Source organism: Hippopotamus amphibius, chromosome 14 (genome assembly GCF_030028045.1).
Source record: "Hippopotamus amphibius kiboko isolate mHipAmp2 chromosome 14, mHipAmp2.hap2, whole genome shotgun sequence".
In the NCBI taxonomy this organism is placed as follows: domain Eukaryota; kingdom Metazoa; phylum Chordata; class Mammalia; order Artiodactyla; family Hippopotamidae; genus Hippopotamus; species Hippopotamus amphibius.
The window spans coordinates 79,106,005-79,131,007 of record NC_080199.1 but is presented as its reverse complement, the minus strand read 5'-3'; the positions used below and the strand labels follow the sequence as shown (position 1 = coordinate 79,131,007).

Sequence of the window (25,003 nt, the reverse complement as noted above, 5' to 3'; positions counted from 1 at the left end):
CAAACCAGATTCACCCGCAGAGACGGCAGGTGGGGTGGGGGCCTGGGAGGGCGTGTGGCGAGGAGCAGAGCATCTGCTTGCAGCTGCTGACCTGAGACGCCTCTGGCACTTCCTAGTGGAGCCGCTGGTCAGGTGAGAGGTCTGGTCTGGAGACACACACATGGAAGTCAGTGTTCAGGGAACCGCTAAGTCACTGATGTAGACAGGGTCCTCGAGGAAGGAGATAGGAAGGAGGAGAGACGATGACGTAAAGACATAAGCTTAAGAAGAACTCTAGACGGGAGACTCTCTGAGGGTTCGTATCACATTTATTGTTTACATCCTCCAGGATTTTTATTTTGGTGTGAAATTAAACACCAGACTGATTTGAGCTGCTCCATGTGTCAGATTCCCCATGGAAACCAGCTCTCCTCACAAGGGATTACGGTTGTCCCTCGTGCCACAGCCTTCACTTGATAAAGATGCCACAGGATGAAGGTGGGACCACAGCTTAGCACTTCAATGTGCACTAAAGGCTTGGCTCTGGGGAATAAACCTTCCAGGCTAATGCTGCTGCTTCTCCTCCTCCTCCTTTTTTTTTCTTTTTTTTTAATATTTATTTACTTATTTGGTTGCACGGGGTCTTAGTTGCAGCTCACCAGCTCCTTAGTTGCAGCACGCAAACTCTTAGTTGTGGCATGTGTGTGGGATCCAGCTCCCCGACCAGGGATGGAGCCCAGGCCCCCTGCAGTGGGAGCGTGGAGTCTTAGTCACGGGGCCACCAGGGACACCCGCGGCTAATGCTTCTTGATGTCACATCCTGAAACCGGACAAGCTATTGCTAAATGACCCGAGAAACGTCCAGTAAACCGTTCTTCCAGTTTCCTACGACAGCAATCACAAAAACAAACCACACGTCACGTGTATGTGATGCCAGAAAAAAGAATCCAGGTTTTCATTTCTTTCTCAGGATGTGGACACGTTGAATCATTTAAAAATTAAATGCCTTAATTTATCTTGTTCTACTTTTTATTTGTTGTATACAAACCCTGTAAAGTAGGCTTACATTGGATGGCATTCCATAGAATATCATATTTAGAATGATTTTACAGAGGCTATCAGAAGAGTAATAATGGGCTTTGGGCTTGGATTATGAAAAGAATCATATTTAAAGATTTCATTTCATTTCATTATTTTATTTCATTTCTAACTCATCCCTTCTTTTTACTGATTCCTTTTTATATTATTCAGAGAACACGTAAGCTGATTAAAAGCATAAGAATGTCTAAGAAATATAAGGGCAGAGGGAAACTGACCCTCCTGAGGATCCCCCCAAGGAGGAGGAATCTGTCTTTAAGAAATAAAGGCAGGGCCCGTGGGCTGTGAACCTCTTCTTCTCACACAGCAACATGCATCCTCCCCAGTCCGGGTGCAGGGTCGAGAGCCAGGGGAGAGGCAAAGTGCCTGCCACCCTGCAGCCTGATGACCACGGAAATGCTCACCACGCCCCATCTTGGGAACGCGTGTGCACGGCTGTGCGTACAAGAAGGCCCAGAGAGGAGAAGTATTTACACGTGTAGATGGGTCAGTGCTCAGATGCTGCAGGGCAGACTGTGCGCACGGCCACTCTCACCCACGAATTGATTTTCTTTTCACTGCAGGAATGGGAAGGAGACCACTTAGTGAGTCCTTGGAAGCCTAAGCAGATAATTTTTCTGATAAATGAAATTTATCAGCAACCTGTGCTTTTTTTTTTAAAGGCAGACTATTTATTTATTTACGGCTGTGTTGGGTTTTTGTTGCTGTTCATGGGCTTTCTCTAGTTGCAGCAAGCAGGGGCTTCTCTTCATTGCAGTGTACGGGCTTCTCATTGCAGTGGCTTCTCTTGTGGAGCACGCGCCCTACAGCATGTGGGCTTCAGTAGTTGCGGTGGGTGGGCTCAGTAGTTGTGGCCTGTGGAGTCTAGAGCGCAAGCTCAGTAGTTGTGGCGCACGGGCTTAGTTGCTCTGTGGCATGTGGGATCTTCCTGGACCAGGGATCAGACCTGTGTCCCCTGCATTGGCAGGCGGATTCTTTTTTTTTTTTTTAAACTGTTACTATTTTTTTTAAGAACTTTTATTGAGATACAATTGACATACAATAAACTGCATATATTTAAAGTGTACAATTTGATATTTTTTTCTTATTAGTAATATATATATGGCAATTTCAACTTCCCAATTCACTCCCCCCCAAGTCCCCCTCCGCTTTCCCCACTTGATGTCCATATGTTCGTTCTCTACATCTGTGTCTCTATTTCTGGGCAGGTGGATTCTTAACCACTGTGCCACCAGGGAAGTCCCGAGCTGAGCTTTTAAAACTTCTGGGTGGGCTGCTACAAATCAGTTCACTCTTCTGTTAGAACTGCCCTTGATGAGTACGTTTTGGTTTAGACCCACAATGAGTTCTCTGATATTAGAAAAGCATAAAAAGTCATGTTTTTATTATTTTAGTGACTCCATTTATTTTTTGCAAAGCATAATAACTAAAATTAATATTTTCAACTGGGAACAAGGTCTGGTATTTTTACGTATGTATTTTTATAGCTTTATTGTGATATATTTCATATACCACAAAAATCCACCCACTGAAACTGTACAGTTCACTGGTTTTTTGTACATTCAGAGTGGTACAATCATCACTACTACATAATTTCAGGCCATTTTCATTACCCACCAAAAGAATGAAAAACCCATTAGCAGTACTCCTCTTCCCTACTTCTGGGCAACCACTGACCCACTTTCTGTCTCTACAGATCTGCCTACACTGGACGCCTCACATAAATGGACTCACACTGCCTTTCAGCTGCTCCCACTCACTTTCCCCAACTTCTAAACGCTGGGACGCCCCAGAGCTCACTCGCTGCACCCACCTTCTCCATCTAAACTCGCTGTCGCAACCTCATGAATCCACTGAAGAGTCTTCAGTCCACATTTTAGTTCCCTTCTTTCTCCTACTTGTACGTCTCACTGCTTACGCGACACTTCTTGGATGCCTGATAGAAACTCCTGTGAATGAACGAACACCTACTATGTGCCGAGCGCTTTTCTGGGCATTTTATTTACGTTACTGAGCACAACAGAGACACGCTCCTGTCAGGGAGCAGGTGCTCTGGGGGAGAAACAGACAAACAATAAACTTCAAAAATAAGGAAACTGTAACTATATCTCACAGTAAACATCAGCGTATGACAAGTGCTATGGAAACAAACTGGACAAGGTAAGGGGCTGAAAGGGCAGCAGAGAGGAGGAAGACGGGTGTGCGTGAGCACGGCACCACACTCAGGACCACAGCCTCTGGAAAGGGGGCAGACGTTTATCTCGTGGCTCCTGGGGATCTGGACGGTCTCGCCGCAGCTGTCACGCTGGCCAGTCAGCACCAGCCTGTCCGGACTCCTCACTGCAGTGCCTGCAGATGCGGTTAAAAGCCTCGGGGCGTGCTGCACCTACTTCTGGGCATCTGGCCTTGGTCTGGTTGGCTAAATAAAAATGTAGCTCTGTCTGCCTAAACAAATGGAAGTAAAGTGTCCTTAACAAACTTTATTAGGGTAGAAAGACAATATAAACACTCTCTCTATGCTGTTACAGCAGCATGAGTTCTAAGGCAGAGCCTACACATTTTATAATAATAGAGCAATACATTTAGGCATGCAGGCCGTTAAGGCAAGAAAGAAACTGATGCTTGACTACAAAATTTTCATTTTCTAACATAAGACAGTTTTTCTAATAATATAAAGCCTTGTTATGGTGCCCTTAAACAATTTTCAGCAAGCTTTTCATTCTGAAGATGCTAAAATTAATCCAATGAAATGGCGACGCAGAAGGAATACAAACAACACATTCTACTAAAATGAGCTGCATGCTAAAATTATTGTGAGAAAAAGTCATAAGAAATTTGACTTTTAATAACATTTCTCCAAGTAAAATTTAAGTGCTTTTCTCATCACAATGATATACTGCCACTATCTCATCTACAGAGCTTTAACATGCAAGAGTTGGTTTTTAAGTTGCTCTGAATGACGGAACCAAAGGGTACAGCCCGAAAGATAGACGCCGGCATAGTCAGAGCTGGGGGGGTTCAGGAACCACTCACCACATTTACAGAGAGTAGAAGGATCAGTGTGTGAAACAGAAAAAGACGTCCAGCCTGCAGGAAAGGAGGCTATCGCGATAATCTAGGGGGAGGTGCTGAGGGCCGACCCTGAGCAAGAGACACAGGACGACACAGAGGAGGACGAAGAGAAGAGAAGCAGAGGAGGGAGAACAAGTACTCCTGGTGACAGGTCAGATACAAAGCACAAGACAGCCGGAGGACATGTCCCCGCAGACTGGGGGCGGGGACTGCGGCGGCGGGGCGCCACTGCAGGGAGGGAGGACACAGATAGGCTGTGATGGGGAGGAGGAGGCTTCGGTTTTGGACGTGCTGAGTTTCAGATGCCCGTGGAGACAGCACTCAAGTGCAAGTGCCTAACGGACAGCGGGACCAGAGCTTCTAGGGACCAGCAGAGAGTTTGAGATGAAAGAGAAAAATATCTGAAGCATCAGCCACCGAGGCCGGTGACACCACGAGTGACAACAAAACCTTTCGGGGGCTGTGTCTAACGGGAGCAGAGCTGAAAGGAGAGGGCGTTCAGGCGCTGGGAGGAAGAGGACTCACAAAGGGAACAGGCGGCAGGAGCACATCAGTGAGAACAAAACCACAGACTCCCAGGAGAGACGTCCACAGCAGAAGCGCTGCTGGAGGGTCAATCAGGACCAGGCGAACAGCAGCCACCAGTCCCGGCCGTGTGGGGGCCACCCCTAACTTTACGAGACAATCCTCAGCAGAGAGGGGAGGCAGGAGGCCAGACCGTGAGAGCACGAGGGCTGGGACCGCAGGGGCTGCGCGGCAGAAAGTCGGCTGCTACCAGAGCAGCCAGAGGGGCGAGACTGTGGTGGGGTCAAGACAGCAAAGACACGAGAGTACCTGTAAGCTTCAGAGACTGAGGCAGTAGAGGCAGAAAGCACGATGGAGGGAGAGGCGGAGGTGGCAGAGGAGCAAGCCTCGGGAGGGCAGGGAGCACCCCTGGCGGAAGGCTAGGCAGCGACGTGAGTGCCTTGGAGGATCTGGGTCAGGTGGGAGAACAGGGATTTAGCGGCTCCCATCTGCGTAATCATGGGGTCCCCCAACAGCTCACAGAAGTCTAGGCTCAACAGGGACCGGGGAAGGTACTGGAGAGCAATTATTAAAGAGCAACAAAGCGACAAAGCTCGAGGCTGCAGGGAAGGAAGAAGGTCCAGAAGAAGCTGAGAACCTGGGGAAAACGGAGTTAACTGAGAGCAGAAGCTTTGATGACGTCAAGAACAGATACAGAAAAACAGGTGAGAAAGCAGGTAAGGTGGAAAGATAATTGAATTGTTGCCAGAGAGTGGGACTCTGTAATTTGGGATTTCAAAACCAGAGCAATTCTAGGTAATGGACGTGGGAGGTGATGATGAGAACTGGAGGTCAGGAAAACTGAAAACTAAGGAAGCTAAGGCTGACGATGTTTATAGGAAACAGCATCGAAGCCTGGAATTCAATAGAAGAGAACTTAAATAAGGGAAGACGATGTTTCCGCTACATAACCTAATTCTGAAAGGAGCGTGTTTTTACAGGTTTCTGAGTGTGCTGTGGGAACCAGCACATAACGGAGGGGTACGAGCAGCCAGCACCTGTCTGGAAGAGGCGGTGTGGGGGGGTGGGAGGTGGGTCTCCAGTAAGCCCCATCGACTACTGCTGATAAAGTACACTGTACAAAGTCCAGAAAGGTAAACAGCGGGTAAAAATGAGTTTAGGAGCTAATAAATTTCAGATCGTCTTATTTCTTTCTGTTTATACATGCGGACCACGGGTCACTGGGTTGGCTCCGTTTTCCTTGTTTTGCTGTTCATCATGACCCGTAGGAATGCAGCCAAGATTCCTCTTCTCATCCATGATGAAAATGAAGTACAGCACACGCATAAAGGAGGTATTATTCAGCCTTCAAAATTACGCAATTCTTGATTTAGCTTAGATGCCTCCCGATAGAGTTTAACTGCCTTCCAATGGATAATAAAGTGGAAACATTTTAAGAACCTAAATTGGTTGAATCAAGGGTTGCATAAAAACAAAAACAATGAAAGAAGGAAAAAGCCATGTAAACTCTGAACTTCATTAGAACAACCTGGGCTTATGGCTAAAACAAGGTAGAGCAAAGTAAAACAGTTTCAATTGAAAGAACATAAAATGGGGGAAAATTCTTTTTTGGGGGGGCTGTGCCGCACAGCTTGTGGGATCTCAGTTCCCTGACCAGGGACTGAACCCAGCCCACAGCAGTGAAGGCCCGGAATCCTAACCACTAGGCAACCAGGGAACGCCTGGGAAAATTCTTGAAAGAACATAAAATGCGGGAAAATTCTTTGATGACACAGCACAAGAGTAAACAGCTCATGTTACACAGGAAGAAAATACAAATGTCTGTGAGAGAAAGTCACAGGCGTGAACCACTGAGTCAGGTAAAGACAAAACAGACACTAATACGTATCGTTTACAAGTATACGATAGGTTAACATTTTCTAATCAAAACTTGTTAACCAAGTCTTTACAACCCCTACTTGAAACCCTAAATGAAAAAATTAAAATAAATTACAATATAGGTTATAGCACAGACATTTCTGATAACCGAGAATTGTTTGGCTATGAAGTATTTCTAAAAAATTCTTTCATTATCCTTTGTTTTCTTTCATAATATCATTCTCTGGGTTTTGTACCTTTCAGACAAAAATCTTTAGAAAAAGCAATCTATACCTGCCATTTTCATTTCTTTCTAATTCTTTCTTTTACTGACCACCACTCTCTTGACACTAATCTACCAAAGGTCCTGGGGACCCATGCTAATGACCAAATCCAGCAGCCTCTTCCCAGTTCCCACCCTACTGGGTCTTCCTGGAAGCCCACACTACTGACCAAACAGTTCCTGCTCCCGTGACACTGCACTCCCATCCATGGCCAATGTCTCATTTAACAATCTCTCTGTAACTGGCTCTTTTGCTTCACTCACCCTTTAAATGCAGATTTCTTTAAGAAGTATTTTTAACTTTTTAATGCAAATTATATTTGTTGCTGATGAACTAGAAAATGACAAGAACAAAGAGAAAATATAAAAACTGATAATTCCAAAAGTAAGAGTGAACTATTAGCAATGTGGTGAATATCCTTGCAGACTGTATTTTATTTACACACATATATAAACAAGGAAAGAAATGGGATCTTACTCTACACATACTTTTTTTAAAGTTGCCTAACAGAATTGAAGGGGAAAAAGATAGTTCGACAATAACAGATTTCAATATTCCACTTTCAACAATGGACAGCACCACCAGAGAGAAGGTCAGTAAAGAACCAGAGAATGTGAACAACACTGAAAATCAACACACTGAAACTTAAGGGACACAAGGAAATGTGAATACACCCAAACAAGTATGGAGTGTGAGTCAGTATTCATAACCTTCCCAACAAAGAAAAGCCCAGGGCCAATGGTCTCACTAGTGAATTCCACCAAACATTTAAAGAATTAACACCAATCCTCCTCAAACTCTTCCAAAATCTGAAGAGGAGGTAACATGTGTGAAATCATTCTGAGACCAGCACTACTCTGATACCAAAGCTAGACACAAACAAGAAAAGAAAACTACTATAGGCTACTATCTCTTATTAATATCGGTGCAAAAATTCTCAGAAAAATACTAGCAAACAGAATCCAATAGACCATTAAAAGCATTACACACCATGAGCAAGTGGGATTTATCACCCGAATGCAAGGGTGGCTCAAGATATGAAAATCAATCCCTGCAATAAAACCATATTAATAGAATGAAGGAAAAAACCCACATGATCATCTCAATGGATACAAAAGAAGCATCTGACAAAATCCAACACCCTTTCAGGGTAAAAACACTCAATAGACTAGGAAAAGAAGAGACCGTCCTTAATATTATAAAGGACACATATGTAATGTGACAGCTAACATCATACCCAGTGATGAAGACAAAGCTCTAACAGAAACACTAGGAACAAGAAAGGGATGCTGCTTTCACCACTTCTATATAACATGGGACTAGAAGCTCTAGCCAGAGTAGTTAGGCAGGAAAAAGAAATAAACAGCATCCACACAGGAAAGGAACAAGTCCAGTTAGATCTGTTTATACACGGCATGATCTCATTATGTAGAAAATCTTAAGAAATTCACAAAAACTGTTAGAGCTAATGAGTGAATTTATCAAAGTTATAGCATATAAAATCAACACACAAAAATCAGTTGCATTTCTATGTACTAGCAATGAACAAACCAAAAATGAAAGTAAGAAAATAATTCCATTTGCGACAGTGTTACAAAGAATTAAATATTTGGGAATAAATTTAACCAAAGAGGTGTAAGACGTGCACACTGAAAACTATAAAACCTGCTGGAAGAATTAAAGAAGATTTAGACACATGGAAAGATATCTTGCGTTAATGGATTGGAAGACTCAATATTGTTAGGATGACAACACTACAAAAAGCAGCCTTTCTCTTCACTGCAATCCCTATCACAATTCCAATGGCGTTTTTTGCAGAAATAGAGAAGGCCATCCTAAAATCCAGATGGAAGTTCAAGAGACCCTGAACAGCCAAAAGAATCTTGAAAGAGAAGAACAAAGTTGGAGGATTCAGACTACCTGATTTCAAACCTTAATACAAAGCTACAGTAATCAGGTCTGTACGGTAGCAGCAAAGGATAGCACATACAGAATTGAGAGTTCGGAAATAAACCTACACGTTTACACTCAGTTGGATTTTGACAAGGAAGCCAGGCCAATTCAGTGGTGGGAAAACACTCTTTTCAACTAATGAATAACTAGATTAGATAATAAATAATAGATAAAAATAATTAGATAATAAATAATAAACAGAGAGCCACATGCAAAAGAATGAAATTGTACCCTTTTATCTTACACCATTTACAAAAATTAACCTCAAGTGGATCAAAGACCTAATCTCAATAGTTAAAACTAATAGTTAAGCAGAGGCAAACCTTTATGACTTCATATTCGGCAATATTTTCTCAACTATGACACTAGAAATATAGGCAACAAAAGTAAAACAAATACATATGGCTTCAGCAAATTAAAAATTTGTGCATCAAAGGACACCAAGGAAGGGAGTGAATCAATAACCCACAGAACGAGAGGAGAATGGAACCCACCCGTTTCATCTCAGTTTCTGCTCACAAATGCTGACTGTGCTCCTTCACCATCCTTCTGTCCCTTTCTGTTTAGGTTGTTAGTAATGCTCCCTCTTTCACCTTTTCCTAATAATTTGAGTTTTCTCTTTTTTTTCCTTGGTCAATTTAGCTAAAGTTTTTTTCAATTTTTGACACCTCTTCTCAAAGAACCAGTTTTTAGTTTCATTGATTTTTCTCTACTTTTTCTGGCCTCTATTTTCTTTAACTATAATCTTTGTTATTTCCTGTCTTTTGCTTCCTTTAGGTTTAGTTTGCACTTCTTTTTCCAGTGCCTTTAGATGAGAGGTTATGTTACTGATTTGAGGTCTTTTTCTTTATTAATATAGGCATTTACAGCTGTAAACTGCCCTCTAAGCACTCTTTTTGCTGCATTCTATAACTTTTGATATAATATGTCTTAATTTTCATTCATCTCAAAGTATTTTCTTTTTCTTTCTTTTTTAAACAATTGAAGTATAGTTGATTTACAATGTTGTGTTAGTTTCCGGTGCACAACAAAGTGATTCGGTTATATATATATCTGTTCTTTTTTAGATGCTTTTTCCCTTACAGGTTAATATAAAATATTGAGTAGGGTTCCCTGTGCTCTACAGTAGGTCCTTGTTGGTCATCTGTTTTATATGTAGTAATGTGTATACGTTAACTCAAAACTTCCAATTTATCTCTTCCCTCCACTTTCCCCTTTGGTAAAGTTTGTTTTCTATGTCTGTGGGTGTGTTTCTGTTTTGTATATAAGTTCATTTGTATCTTTTTTTTTTAAGATTCCACATATAAGTGGTATCATATGATATTTGTCTTTCTCTTATCTGGCTTATTTCACTTAGTGTGATCATCTCTAGGTCCATCCATGTTGCTGCAAATGGCATTATTTTCTTCTTTCTTATGGCTGAGTAATGTTTCACTGTATATGTGTACTATATGTACCACATCTTTATCCATTCATCTGTGGATGGACATTTAGGTTGCTGCCATGTCTTGGCTACAGTAAATACTGCTGCTATGAACACTGGGGTGCATGTATCTTTTCAAATTGGAGTTTTCTTCAGATATATGCCCAGGAATGGGATTGCTGGATCATATGGTAGCTCTATTTTTAGTTTTCTGAGGAACCTCCATGCTGTTCTCCACAGTGGCTGCACCAATTTACATTCCCACCAACAGTGTAGGAGGGTTCCCTTTTCCCCACAACCCTCTCTAGCACTTATTATTTGTAGACTTTTTGATGATGGTCATTCTGACTGGTGTGAGGTGATACCTCATTGTAGTTTTGATTTGCATTTCTCTAATAATTAGCGATATTCAGCATCTTTTCATGTGCCTTTTGGCAATCTGTATGTCTTCTTTGGAGAAATGTCTATTTAGGTCTTCCGGTCATTTTTTCCTTGGGTCGCTTGTTTTTTGATATTGAGCGGTATGAGCTGTTTGTATATTCTGGAGATTAATCCCTTGTTGGTCACATTGTTTGCAAATATTTTCTCCCATTCTGTAGATTGTCTTTTTGTTTTGTTCATGGTTTCCTTTGCTGTGCAAAAGCTATTAAGTTTAATTAGGTCCCATTTGCTTATTTTTGTTTTTATTTCCATTGCTCTAGGGGATGGGTCAAAAAAGATATTGCTGTGATTTATGTCAATGAGTGTTCTGCCCACTTTTTCCTTTAGGAGTTTCATAGTATAAGCGCAAGATCATTTAGGCCTTTAATACATTTTAAGTTTATTTTTGTATTCATCCTGTTTGGTATCCTATCAGCTTCTTGAATCTGTGGTTTTTGTTAACAGTTTTGGAAAATTCTCAGCTGTTAATACTTCAAATATTTCTTCTGTTCTTTCTTCTTCTGGTATTACCATTATGGGCATGTTATACGTTTTGAATTATTCCAGTTTCTGAATATTCTGTTTTTTCCAGTCTTTTTTCTTTTCAGTTTGGGAAGTTTCAACTGACATACCTTCAAGATCACCAATTATTTCCCAGGCCCAGAGCATTATTCTGATGAGACCATCAAAGGCATTCTTCAGTTCTGCTGCAGAGTTTTTTACTTCTAACATTTCCTTTTGACTCCAAAAGTTTCCCTATCTCTGTGTACATCACCCATCTGATATTATATGTTGTGAACTTTTCCTGTTAGAGTCCTCCGTGTATTAATTATGGTTATTCAGAATTCCTGGTCTGATAAGTCCAAAATCTCTGCTATATTTGAATCAGGTTCTGATGTTTGCATTGTCTCTTCTGATCACGCTTTTTGCCATTTAGCGGGCCACTGGATTTTCCTGCTGAGTGCCACATATGATGGACTGGTGAACACTACCACAGTCAACAGGCTTTTGTGTGAGGGTCTATGTTTACCTGGCTAGCATTAGGCTTTGTTTACTGTTTGCTGTAGTTGTAGGTGTCAGCAGCTGAAATTTCCTGATATTCTGGTTTTGTCTCCTCTGCTGTGTTTTTGTCTCCTTAGAGCCTTCTTAAGGAAGGTCTGAGAGGCACAGTTCTTTCAGCGGCATCCCCGTGTTATACAGGAGCCCTCGTGATGGTGTGGGGTGAGGTGTGGGGGGAGGGAAAGTAGTCTATGATCCCATGATGGGTCTCAGGCTGTTAGTGAGCCTGTGTCCCTGGGCTGCAATCTTCACAAGCGCTTTCAGTTTTTTGTTTCTGTTTTTCCCCCTTAAGTGAGGCGGGAAGGCTAAAGGGGGCTGGAGTTGGGTACTTCCATTTCCCTAGCTTGGTCAGGCTTCGGCTAGACTAGGGCAGTACCGCTTCCTTTCTGAGCAGGCCTTTGTTAGGGAGCACGATGCTCTGGGAACTTCAAAATGGTTACTTTTCTCCTCCCCTTGAGGGGAAGCAGGAGAGGGTTTTTCCTCAGATCTTCACGGTGAGGACTGGTGGGGTCCCTCAGGGCTGCGTTTCCACAAAGTTCCATCTCTCAAGGTAGTCCTTGCTCAGATTGCAGCAACTCTTTAAACATTCCTGCCAGATGCTGGCTCCAGCAGTGGCTTCTGGGCAGTGTCCACTCTGGGTGGGCTCTGCTCTCTGTACCTGCCTTCTTCAGTTTCCAGCTCTGTGTGCCCTGTGGTCTCAATTCTCTCATGGATCTAAGAAGAGCTGTTGATTTTCTTTTTTTTTAATTAATTAATTAATTTATTTATTGGCTGTGGGGTCTTCGTTGCTGCACATGGGCTTTCTCTAGTTGTGGCAAGCAGGGGCTACTCTTCGTTGCAGTGGTTAGGCTTCTCTTTGCAGTGGCTTCTCTTGTTGTGGAGCATGGGCTCTAGGCATGTAGGCTTCAGTAGTTGTGGCACGTGGGCTCAACAGTTGTGGCTCACAGCCTCTAGAGCACAGGCTCAGTCGCTGTGGTGCACAGGCTTAGTTGCTCTGCAGCACGTGGGATCTTCCTGGACCAGGGATGGAACCTGTGTCCCCTGCATTGGCAGGTGGATTCTTAACCACTGTGCCACCAAGGAAGCCCGAGCTGTTGATTTTCAATCTTTCAGCTTCTTTTTTTGCCACGAGAACAGGAGTGATGATGTGCAAGCTCTTCACATGCTGAAGAAGCTAAACTACTTTTTAAAAGAAAATTTCTTTGTATCTCTCCAATTATTTACTTGGACTAATTTTCTAGAAGCGAAACTATTGCATCAAAAGAAGTAAGTATCTTCACGGTTTCTGATATATATTGTCAAGCTTACCTCCAAAGAAGTGTGAGAGACGTCATTCCAGGGGAGTCAGGAGGCCAGGAAGGCAGCGCTCACGCACATACCACCACATCAACGTGGCCCCGACAGGGAGAGACACCTGCGTGCTCTCCTTGCCTGGCAATGAAAAGCCACTGTACTTCAAACGCCCACTTTCCTCCAGTGGGCTTTTTATTTATAATAGCCCCTCCCAACTTTCCTTCTCTTTTACAAAAGTTTTTTCTCCTCTGCTTTAAGTGACTCGCACTGATGCATGTTCTGAACTGCAACTGTTTGCTCTTCAAAATAAAACATTCTGCTGGTAAAATAGCTGGCTATTTCATCATTTTAGATGAACAAAAGCTGTACCCAAAAAATGTAAATATATTTTTAACACCTTATTTTCCTTCTCATAAACCTTCACTGCTCCCTCACTGGTTCAAGGTGAAGCCCACCATCTCCACCAAATACACATTTCTCTGATGGTTGCACAGGGTCAATGAAATCCTCTGAGCATCTGGCCCTTATTGTTTTTCAATCTGATCTCTCACTATCCCCCAGTGCCACGCTCTGGTGCTAGTGACTGGTGAACTCACTGTCCCTAGAACACGCTGTGATCATTCCCTTGTTATGGTTCAGGTCATCCCTTAAGATCAATGTCCTTCCCACTGCAGACCACACTTCCTCCAGCACACCTTGCCCTGGCGCCTTCCACCTGTTCCACCTGCAGCTAGCCGAGGGCAAGACTGTAGACACACCCTGAAAGGTGTCAGCAAGCCAAGAGTTTTCACAGAACACTTCTACAATACAGGGCAACAGCCATTCTCTGCAAAGTGAAAGGGAGTGGTTTAGACAAAGAAAACTAAGAATTTCTGACAATCTGGGATAACCGAGAGTTAAAAGTTTATGAAATAAAATTATTTCATTATAGCTTTTAGATTTTTGCCTCTCAGTCTAGCTTTTGTTTTGTTTTGTTTTTTTAACCAGTGGCCTCATGACTCCATTATATGACCCTCCTAATTGCTCTCACCTAGCTTCTTTTTTTTGCCCAATTTAAAATATCAATAGCACCAAAACCTAACATCTTGGATGAACTATTCTATTAATAATTTATTTAGGGATATTTAAAAACTTATCTATTTTTTCTCTCTTTAGAAAAAGCCATGTACAAAAGCAACTATTTCTTAGATAAACAGTTTAGTGTCACAAAGGTTGAAAAGTCTAAATAATTAAGTAAATGCATGGTACAAAGAATGATGACACTTAAAATGAAGACAAGCTGTTACCAGTTCTGAAAAAACAGAGGTTTTCCAGCCCTAATCTTTGATTTTTTTTAACAACTTACGTTCGATCTGGTCAAACATCACTGAGAAGAGGAAGTCCCGGGGCGTCATGTAACACTCGCCCTCGTGCTCCAGCGAGGAGAACTGCAGGAAGCGCTGCTTACGTGGGGACGGTTTCCCTGTCGTCTCTCCAGAGGCCACACTTTTCTAAAAGAAAAAGAAATTGCAATTTAAGATTTTTTTCCAGTATCACTCCTCAATGTAGCTGCTTCTAGAATAATCTTCAAAGAGTGATTTTAGTGTTTAGGTCTAACAACCTCTGAACTCAGAAGTCATTCACTGAGCACGTGTTTCCTGAGGACACAGGCACTGAGAGCAGCGACTGCGGCTAAGCAGAGGGAGCCTGCATCCCAACAGGAGACTGACGTGCATGAGCAAATGCACAAAGCACCGTGCGCCCGTGAGACATGCCATCAGGGACAGCGGCAGCACAAGACGGTGGAAGGAGAGCATGGCAGGACGCACGAGCAGAGCCTTCCCAGACAGGCGACACTAAAGGCGACAAGACGAGGCACACATTGTGGTCACGGGCTCCTAGAAGAGAGCATTCCGGGCAGGAGGCGAAGACACAGCAAAGACCCCGAGACGGGAACATGCGTGGCGTGCTCAAGGACAGTGTGGCGGAAGAGAAGTGCGGGGAGACAGGAAGACAGCCGATCAGGGAAGGATAGATTACATCCGTGCTGGTGCGTGGCCCTGCTTTCAGGAACATATTGACACCACGGGTGGAAAGTGCTAGAAGCACAAGAAGGGGTAAAACACTGTTACCGTCAAGTCGGTATCTTAGGCAAGGGACCTGGACCTTGACCCAAATGCAGATGGAGACGATACTGAAATACGTAGTGCTGCCCTTCCGCTGAGCACTTAGCACATGCCAGGCACTGTGGTAACTAAGCACTTGGCATGGATGAGTTGACCCTCACAACAGCTGCTCAGCAGACACCACAGTGGACGTGAAGACTGTAGCGTACACGCGTAGCCAGGAGAGAAAGCAGGGGTGTCTGACTCAGAAGCGCTCCAGGCTCTTCACTGTCACAACTATCCTCCCCCCACGGCCGGGCCCTGCACCCGCGACAGGCTGGAAGATGGCGACACACCAGTGCGCGCACACACCAAGGTCAGAACAGGAAGCTGGGCTCAGAACGCACCACCCTCACGCTCCAGACGGCTTTCCTGAAGGCAACGTGCCAGGTCGGACCGTGACATCCTTCCTGGACACAGCACCTCCTGTACACGCCACACACAGTCATGTTCTGTGAGGGCCGACTGGAACCGAGACGGGGGAAAAACAGAAACTGCAGTTGCTGAAACCTCCCCAAATTCAAAGCCGTCCACAGCTCCTTTTAGCTGACCTCAGTTCTCTGAGCAGCATTAATTCTGTGTCCCCAGTCTGACCACTGGTCTCCCTGGGCGCTGACAGGATACCGGCCGCACACACGACACTCAGTAATACTGCACGGACGGTGCCCCGTCTCCTCTAGAACTTACCTGTTCACGCCTTTCCTTTTCTTTCCCCTTCAGCTACTGCTATAAAAATAACTCAAGGGGCATGTCTTAATTACATGAGTCCATACTCTTATTCTAATCATCAGAAAATTGAATTTTATTAATATTTTCTGAACAGTTTATACATGAGGCAGATACATTATCATCTGATATATTATCAAATGGACAGTATTTGCAGGAAAACAGTGGTAGACAAGACAAGCACTCATTCCTACTAGAACGTACCAAGTGCCTTGGCAGTGAATTTACAGAAAGTGTACAGATGGGACAGGGAGGAGGGACGGGGAAGAGTCTTCTCAATAAATGTCGCAGCGCTGACAAAATCCTGATGTGAGAGGGCATACAGGGTACTGAAGAGCTAAGGAAGTTAAACTTGGACATACACATTATCAGCTTGGGGAATATTCATATTTATTCTACTAATGTTAATATATCGTCTATTAAGAGATTTTAAAAAGTAAGTAATCTATGCAGAAATAGGTACAGTATTTCCAAATCTTTAAACAAATGGTGGCTCTTTTATACTACCTATAACATCTAAGCTGTTCATGACTAGTTAAAAAAAATACCTTTTATCAACAACTTTATTCTTTTTTATGTAAACAAATTCTTCTTTCCAAACGTCAACCCACTAAAAGGGACCAATCCTCATTTACCCTCCTCAAGTGGCCTCCCAGCAGGATGGGTCGATGCTCTGCGTCTCTCTTGGTTTTCACACTGTCCTCTGTCTGCAGCAATCTTGCTCTCTCCTGGCCTAGCCTATACCGAAAATGAGCAAGAAGTGAAAATACAAACCTCCCAGTCTCTCCCAGCAAGATATGAAAAACCTGCTCCTCTATCACTTGGCTACCATATTCTATATGCTTGTATGTGTCTGTAACTTGCACAAGATAACATTTCTGAAGATTCTTGAGAAGAGTGCATTATTCTGGAAAGTGCTATTTTAAATAATGGTTAATTGGGTTGTCATTCTTTCCAGTTTTGGTTAAATATCCTCCCCAGTGAACAAGAAAAGGTAGAGGAGGCGAAACTAAAGCTGCCGTATGAACTGCAGACCACAAATTTAGAAGGTCGCTCACAAACAAATGCCCCGCACGTCTGCCCTCACCATGGCTCCCTGCAGCAGGTGGCGTGGCATCCTCACCACTCAGCCTGGCCTCACACCTTTGATTTCTGCTGCTTCACAGTGTGAACAGACCTACTCCCTGCTCCGAATCCTGCAACTCCCTTTGCCAGCACCGGCCATGTTTCTCCCTTCTCTGATCCTCCCCACCACCTCTCACGCTGCTTCCTGAGGACACAGCTATCAGCTGGAGGCCATCACCTGTGTAGATTCTAATCCCACCATTTTCCTATGCAACATACAGCGGAAGCTCCCAGGTCACCAACTCTTAGTACCAGTCTTTTCATCCTCACTCTCCCCGCCGACCTCCCAAGTAAACACAAAATCAAGCATCTACTAGTGTGAAGGCACCCCAGGAAGAGGCGGAGCTGCGAGCAAAGCGGCAACAGCACAGTAACAAACGCCGACAGTAACCGCTAGGTGACCTCAAGGTACACAAGGCACCTGGTCCCACTCACTCCTCACAGTGACCCTAACAGGAGACTTCATTTCAACAGCTTCACTTTACAAAAGAAGAAAGGAAAGCTTGTCAAGGTTAACCAGCTCTCCTGGGCTAACACGGCACGTCAGCTGACAGCAGAGGCAACATGACAAGCTCAGTCTCAGCCACCACCTCTAAGAATTACAGAAATCAGGAAAACAGAGAAAGCAGTGTGGGTAACGACAGCGGAGAGAGTTTTCTTAAAAAGCTGGGATTTAACTTAGGCTCTAGAGAATAACAAAGAACAGAACTAGAATTAGCATCCTTAAGGCCTGAGCTAAGTGTTGTCCATTTCCTAAATGACATGTGTTACTTCCCTAATTTGATAAAATTTAAAATAAGCAGGATGTTCTGAACATATTTCTTCACTACAGCAAAATTTACATGGAGGAAAAAGAGTACTGGGAAATTGCCAGAGCCTTTCTAATTCCAAGCTGACGAACCAACAAATCAATTTTATTTAGGTCCCTTTATCATACAGTAGTTGAATTGTAAAGGATCACAAATTGATGTATATTATATGTTTATGCTTACTTCACAGAATTTGGAAGATCAGTTTGCCACTTTTAATCTTTTGTCTATCTATAAAGTTTATTCCTGCCATACTTCACATGTATGACCACTACTGTCAAAGCTCAGACTTCCGAGATGGATTTAACGGCAAGAGTTAACAACGCCCCTCCGCCCCCAACCCTTCCATCCCCTCCCCTGGGTGTTGTCCTGCTCACGGGAGTGCGCTCTCTCTGCCGCATCCTCCTGTCCCCCCCTCCTCCCGCTTGGACGAAGAGGACGGGGAGGAATAACAGAGGTCAAGGTATTAAAGTTCTGTCTGAGAAAGACAACAGAGGAACGTATGCCCGGCTCGGCACTGCTAGTGCTGCTCCGTGTCCGGCGGTGAAAAAGTGCACAAATTCATTTTCAAACGTTTAAAAACCTTTACGTGTCACTGTTCTGCAGATATACAGACAGACACTGTGAGGTCTTGGCCTTTAAGGAGCTCACAAAGGGAATGGCTGGAGAGGAAACAAACAATTCAGAGCACTGGCTCCAAAGGTCAAACTGCCCAGGATGCAAATTCCAGTTCTATCACTTGGTAGGTATGTGACCTTGAACCAGTTATACCTCAGCTGACTCATGAAGAGTGAGGAAACAGGAACCAAGCTGCCTGGTTGGCCAAGTTACTACCGTGACTTTTCCCTCAATTAACTAATCTGTAAAATGGAGAAGCCAGTAGTATCTACTTCAAAGGGTTTTTAAAAACCTGTGTATCTCAAAAATAAACTCCAAATGGATTAAAGACCTAAATGTAAGGCCAGACACTATAAAACTCCTAGAGGAAAACATAGGCAGAACACTCTATGACATCCATCAAAGCAAGATCCTTTTGGACCCACCTCCTAGAATCACGGAAATAAAATCAAGAATAAACAAATGGGACCTCATGAAACTTAAAAGCTTTTGCACAGCAAAAGAAACCATAAACAAGACTAAAAAGCAACCCTCAGAATGGGAAAAAATAACTGCCTATGAAACATCGGACAAAGGATTAACCTCCAAAATATACAAGCAGCTCATGAAGCTTAATACCAAAAAAGCAAATAACCCAATCCACAAATGGGCAGAAGACCTAAATAGACATTTCTCCAAAGAAGACATACAGATGGCCAACAAACACATGAAAAGATGCTCAACATCACTAATCATCAGAGAAATGCAAGTCAAAGCCACAATGAGGTATCACCTCACACCAATCAGAATGGCCATCATCACAAAATCTGGAAACAACAAATGTTGGAGAGGGTGTGGAGAAAAGGGAGCTCTCCTGCACTGTTGGTGGGACTGTAAGTTGGTACAGCCACTATGGAAAACAATTTGGAGGTTCCTTAAAAAACTACAAATAGAACTACCATATGATCCAGTAATCCCACTACTGGGCATATACCCAAAGAAAACCATAATCCCAAAAGAAACTTGTACCATAATGTTTATTGCAGCACTATTTACAATAGCCAGGACATGGAAGCAACCTAAATGCCCATCAACAAATGAATGGATACAGAAGATGTGGCATATATATACAATGGAATATTACTCAGCTATAAAAAGGGATGAGATGGAGCTATATGTCATGAGGTGGATAGAACTACAATCTGTCATACAGAGTGAAGTAAGTCAGAAAGAGAAGGACAAATATTGTATGCTAACTCACATATATGGAATCTAAAAATGGTACTGATGAACTCAGTGACAAGAACAAGGATGCAGATACAGAGAATGGACTGGAGAACTCGAGGTATGGGAGGGGGCGGGGGGTGAAGGGGAAACTGAGACGAAGCGAGAGAGTAGCACAGACATATATATACTACCAACTGTAAAATAGTCAGTGGGAAGTTGTTGTATAACAAAGGGAATCCAACTCGAGGATGGAAGATGCCTTAGAGGACTGGGGCGGGGAGGGTGGGGGGGACTCGAGGCTGCAGGAGTCAAGGAAGGGAGGGAATACGGGGATATGTGTATAAAAACAGATGATTGAACCTGGTGTACCCCCCCCAAAAAAAAAATTGTGCAAAAAACCTGTGTATCTGATGAAATAACACACATAGTACATGCTCTGGAAGGTCACTGTTGCTATTATGGTCGTCATAACTTAAACAGATGCTCTAACAGAAATATGTAAAAGATTCTCGGAGAAGGCAGAGGACCAGCTACCTGCCTTGTTCACTGGAAGACGGAGCAAAGGCACCACAGGCCAGGAGCTCCGTGATCTGGGCTGCAGAGGTGAGGAGGAGCCTGCCAAGACAGGGAACAGCAGTAGAGCAAAGCGCCCTAGAGTCGGTCCTGAGGTCTGGGCAGCAGATCCATGCGGCAGAGGGTCTCTGGGGGACGTGACAAAAATGGACAGAAGAGGAGAAGAGCAGACATACTGCACTGGAAAGACCACCTTGGATATGGGCATTTTCCTTTAATTCATGCAATAGCCACCACAGATGTAAGACACTGGAAGCCAGGCATATGGCTGATTCTACAGGCTAGCTCATACATGACTCAGCACTTACTCTCAATCTATGTATCAATTCAACACACTTGGTTCTTCAGTTTCAAAATCCCAGCATATTAAAAACATTACATTAGAAATGCTAAAGTCAAGGATACTAATGGCAGAAGGGACATCTAACAGTCTTACAGTGACACAGGAGAGAAAAACTAAACACGCCAGACCGGCCACAACAGTCTGGATCAGATCAATCAGTGTTACGACAACCAACAAACAGCCACTGGGTCTACTTATGGGGGTGATGATATTCTGTTACTCAGGAATCGCTAATTACGTAGGGAGGATTCTGTTAAAAATGTAGGAAAATGTGTAATGTAGTTTAACTGTTTTTAATGTGAATCTTGCATAAAAAAAGATGTTTCATTACTTTGGAGGGTAATTTCAGCACCTGGAAGCCTCCCTCACAGGGCAGGACGCCTCCCTCACAGGGCAGGAAGCACACCCCACTGATGCTGTGTAAACCCAGCATGACTCTCTGATCTAGCACACCCCCCCCCCCCCCCCCCCCCCCCCCCCCCCCCCGCCAGGGAGCTTCACAGCATGCACGCTATATGTAAAAACACCAGGGCGGTGTTTATGTACACAAAAAATGATTAGCACTGTGAGCAAAAGCATAACCTCTTTCAGAAAAATACAAGTATACATAGTTTGGGCTCGTCATAAATACTATGACATCAAATAAAATTAGACCACAGGATACCAATCTTTTCATCTTTCCAACACTGTTAACAGACACTTTAAAAAGAACTTACTACTAGCATATTCTTAACCATGATGAGCTCTCACTCACAGGAAAAGCATCTATACAAATAGCAACTCAGTATGCTGACACTTAGGTTTGGGGTTTCAGGATGTCAAGAGAAATCTGACTGTTATCTCTTAGGGCTAAATCAATTCCTTTCAAAGATAAATAATTTCATAAGGCAAACCATAATGTAAATTTTTTTTTTTTATTTTTTAAGAACTTTAACATACAATACACTGCATATATTTAGAGTGTACAATTTGGTATCCCAATCTCCCAATTCATTCCCCCCCCAACTAGGCAAACCATAATTTAAAGCAATTTATTTAGGATATAAATTTTAGTATAAATGTTGCTATTCACGTCTAAAAATCTTTTATGTTCCAGGGGCTGTTTCAAGGGTATGCTGAGAATACCAGCACTGGAGGTATATACCAACTTTTATAGGTTCTGCTACAAAAAGCAAGTTTTCTTTTTTCCTTTGGATTTTTGGTTTTTACTCTCAATCTATATAATAATCCACTTGCAAATAAAATTTGGGAGGGTCCTTTCTCTATGCTAAAAAAAAAAAAAAGGTATAATGTATCAATACCTTCTTGAGAGAGTTAACTCGATAAAATCAAAGGGTCATTAAAAAAAAAAGCAACTATAAACTGAGGTGAAAACAGTAAGTAAAATTGCTTAAAATCTCCGTCCCTTGGGGATACGTGTATAAAAACAGATGATTGAACTTGGTGTACCCCCCCAAAAAATAATAAATAAATAAATTAAAAAAAAAAAAATCTCCATCCCATAACGTGACAAAGAACCAGAACAGAAACCAGCAAGCATGCACCACCGTGGGGACGCCAGCTCCTGACCTCCCACATTAAACCTGCTCTGGAAAGACCTTCTAGATACTGACAATTTGGACCCACCTGCACGGCAATATTAGGAAAGAAAACTCGCTTTCTCCTCCAGAGTGTGACGGAACGAGAGGGGAGGTTCTGGGATCCCTTGCGATGGGGCTGCCAGGCCTGCGCGTGTGCACTGGGGCACCCAGGGGTGTGCAGGGAGTGTCACACAGCTGTCGAGCAGATGGCAGGGGGAGTCCTCTGACCTGCAGAGGGGCCACAGATGCCGGGGGTAATGCTGTCACTGAGAGTTCCCAAGTGCAGGAACACGCCGGCCAGAGAGGTGCGAGGGGCGTCCCCCGGCAGCCCCCATCACGGGCCACCGGCACGCGCCTCCTGTGTCCGTCCACGGAGGGCTGGCATCGGCAGAGGAGGATGGGCGGGGCTGCGCTAGAGGAAAGTACTGTGTCCACGACCACACTGGCCAAACAGCCAGCAACTATGTCTGACGGCATTTCTCTACGGGCCAGGCACCCCCAATGGGGGTACAGAGTGAGACCCAGAGGCCACCCCCGGGGATGGGCTAACCCCCGGCGTGACAGGAAGGCAGAACACCCAGAGGAGAGCCAGGACACGGCCCCGCTCGTCCTCCAATCCCTCAGGCCACTGAATGACTGACAGTCCACGGAAACTATCAGCTTTGCATCTGATACTCTGATGGAAGGCAAAGGGTGCTCAGTTCAAGATGGAAAGGGGTCGAGCTTATGTATCCACATTGTCTTTGGCAACTAACATACCTGGCTAGACCATCTGTTTAAAACCTGATGTTGGGCTTATCCAAATTCTGTAGAAAAATGAAGAGCAACAGGAAACAATGAAAATCAAAATCTGAAAGAAAGCAGAAAAAAAATCACAGAAAATGAAAGACGTGATCGATGGGTACAGAGCAGAGATGTAAGATGACAGAGGCACCTGAAGGGAGCTGGCCCAGCTACACAGAAGGAGCAGAGGAGAAAGATGCCAGTAGGAAACAGAAGCTTTAAGAAACGGGAAGAAGTAGAATCAATACTACAGAAAGTATACAAACTACTGATGGAGGCAAAAAAATTACACAGAAGGCAGAAGAAAAGCACAGAGAAAAGCAATTAGGGAAAAGAGTGTCCACGTGCGTGGCAGACACCAAGGGTTCAACATGAAAACGGCTGTGCCTCAGGAAGAGAAAGAGCAAATCAAGCAACTACTTCAAAAACAGAGGGAAAAACCTCAAAGACCTGGATTCACTACTCTATCTACCACCACCCTGTGTGAATATACACTCTTAGGCTTGAATAACCCTAGAAGACCTCAGGGGAGACTGGTCAGTTTTAGTTCTTTCAGAAAACCTAAATAAGGCAGACGTTAGAAAATCTGTCAGGAGAGAAGCATGATGCCCTTATTGCTGGATTCAACCTTTTAAAAGCTGTTCTCAGAGAAGTTAATACAAAAAAATGACATAGTAAAGGATCAGGCAAGATGCACATTTAAGATAATTCTTAAAAGACACACATCACCCTCGCACACTACGTGAGGAAACGAAAGCAGTGTGAGGGGGGGTAACATAATCGATTCAATCCGAAAGGCTGGGGAGAATTTTTTTGCCCCTCTTCACCCCAACTTATTTACTGCAGTTCAAGAGAACTATTTCAGTAGGAATGGACTAAACAGTACCAATCCTAGCCTTTATCTGAGTAAGATGTCCTGAGATACTTGGAATCAACCGTGATGGCCAACGCACACCGTTACACATAAATAACCGACGCGGGCAGCGGCCCGTCAGGAAGAAGAGGAGCGTGTGGAATGTGCTCGGGGAGATCAACGTGCTGTGGAGCGCATGAGGGCCGCGGGGGCTGCCCCTAACCCTCCGGGACGGGTGGAAAGCGATGGGAGCCGCGACGAAGTCCTCCCATGACCACGCCATCTGCTTCTCCAGCCTGCATCTGAAGCTAAATGTACGGGAAAGGAGGGGCGCCATAAAGGCCGGGCTGGGCCACCCTCAACATGTGAGAACCCTCCACATGGTTCTGGTTAAATGCAAAATGCTCCGTGGCTTTCAAGGATTACTTGTAATGCAGTAAAAAATGTGACAAAGGAATTAAGAGCAATGAGTGATGTGAACTGGATAAAAGAGATCTTTGAAAGCTGATGACTTCTGTTAAAACATTTCACTAGTTTATTGCCTTTAAAGTAACAGGTGCTTCACCACTCTGTCTCTACTTTTTATCCATGAAGTGACAAATTGGAAAAAGTGCTCTGTTCTTTGTTGAACATTCTTTGGTCTCTACATTTCTCAGGAAGAAAGTGGGAAAAGAAAAGGCCTTTCTTACAATGCTTTCAATATGTCCAATATATATACATTGCATCAGGCAAAATGTAGTAAAACCTATTCATCTGGGGTCTTTATTTTGGAATTTGCAATAATCTGGATAAAATGTAACTGTTTTGTTGTCTTTGAACTTTCTGTGGTATAATTAAAGAATATCCTTCCTTCTTAAAGAAACTTTACAACTGGAAATTTTCAGTCATTAGACAGAACTTTTCCATTTTGTTCTGAATCAGGGAGATGTTATTGTACATGAAACAAAACACCAGCAGACTAAATTAGAAATATTCACTGCATAAGCTATGCTTCATGATGAACTCTACAAAATGACAGAGTATTAGTGAGGGAGACAAAAGTCATCCCTGGGAAACCTGGGAGCTCTGGGAACTACTCTCTGTGGCTCCTAGACACTGTTTCACCCAGTGATGGCCTAGTCCAGACAGCTTTCCAGAGACGGGAAGAAAGCTCGTGTGGCTTTCCCCAGATGAGCACAGTAAAATGAAATGACATACGCCTATATATATGAATTAAAAAACATCCTCTAGACCACAGCAACCTGTCTGAAGAGGAGTGGCCACTGTCAGGGTGCCGAGGA

General features: G+C 43.6%; 1 protein-coding gene across 2 annotated transcripts in view; it reads right to left on the bottom strand.

Annotated features, from left to right (window-relative positions):
* MICU2 (mitochondrial calcium uptake 2) overlaps positions 1–25,003 on the bottom strand; it is a 79,432-nt gene that overhangs the window by 37,765 nt on the left and 16,664 nt on the right. For both annotated transcript variants that reach the window (XR_009049034.1, XM_057707644.1), the window contains exon 2: positions 14,309–14,453. Coding sequence is in view for 1 of the 2 variants with exons in the window: in XM_057707644.1 (XP_057563627.1) it covers positions 14,309–14,453 (145 nt within the window). In the remaining variant the exon portion in view is untranslated. The remainder of the gene's footprint in view (positions 1–14,308; positions 14,454–25,003) is intronic.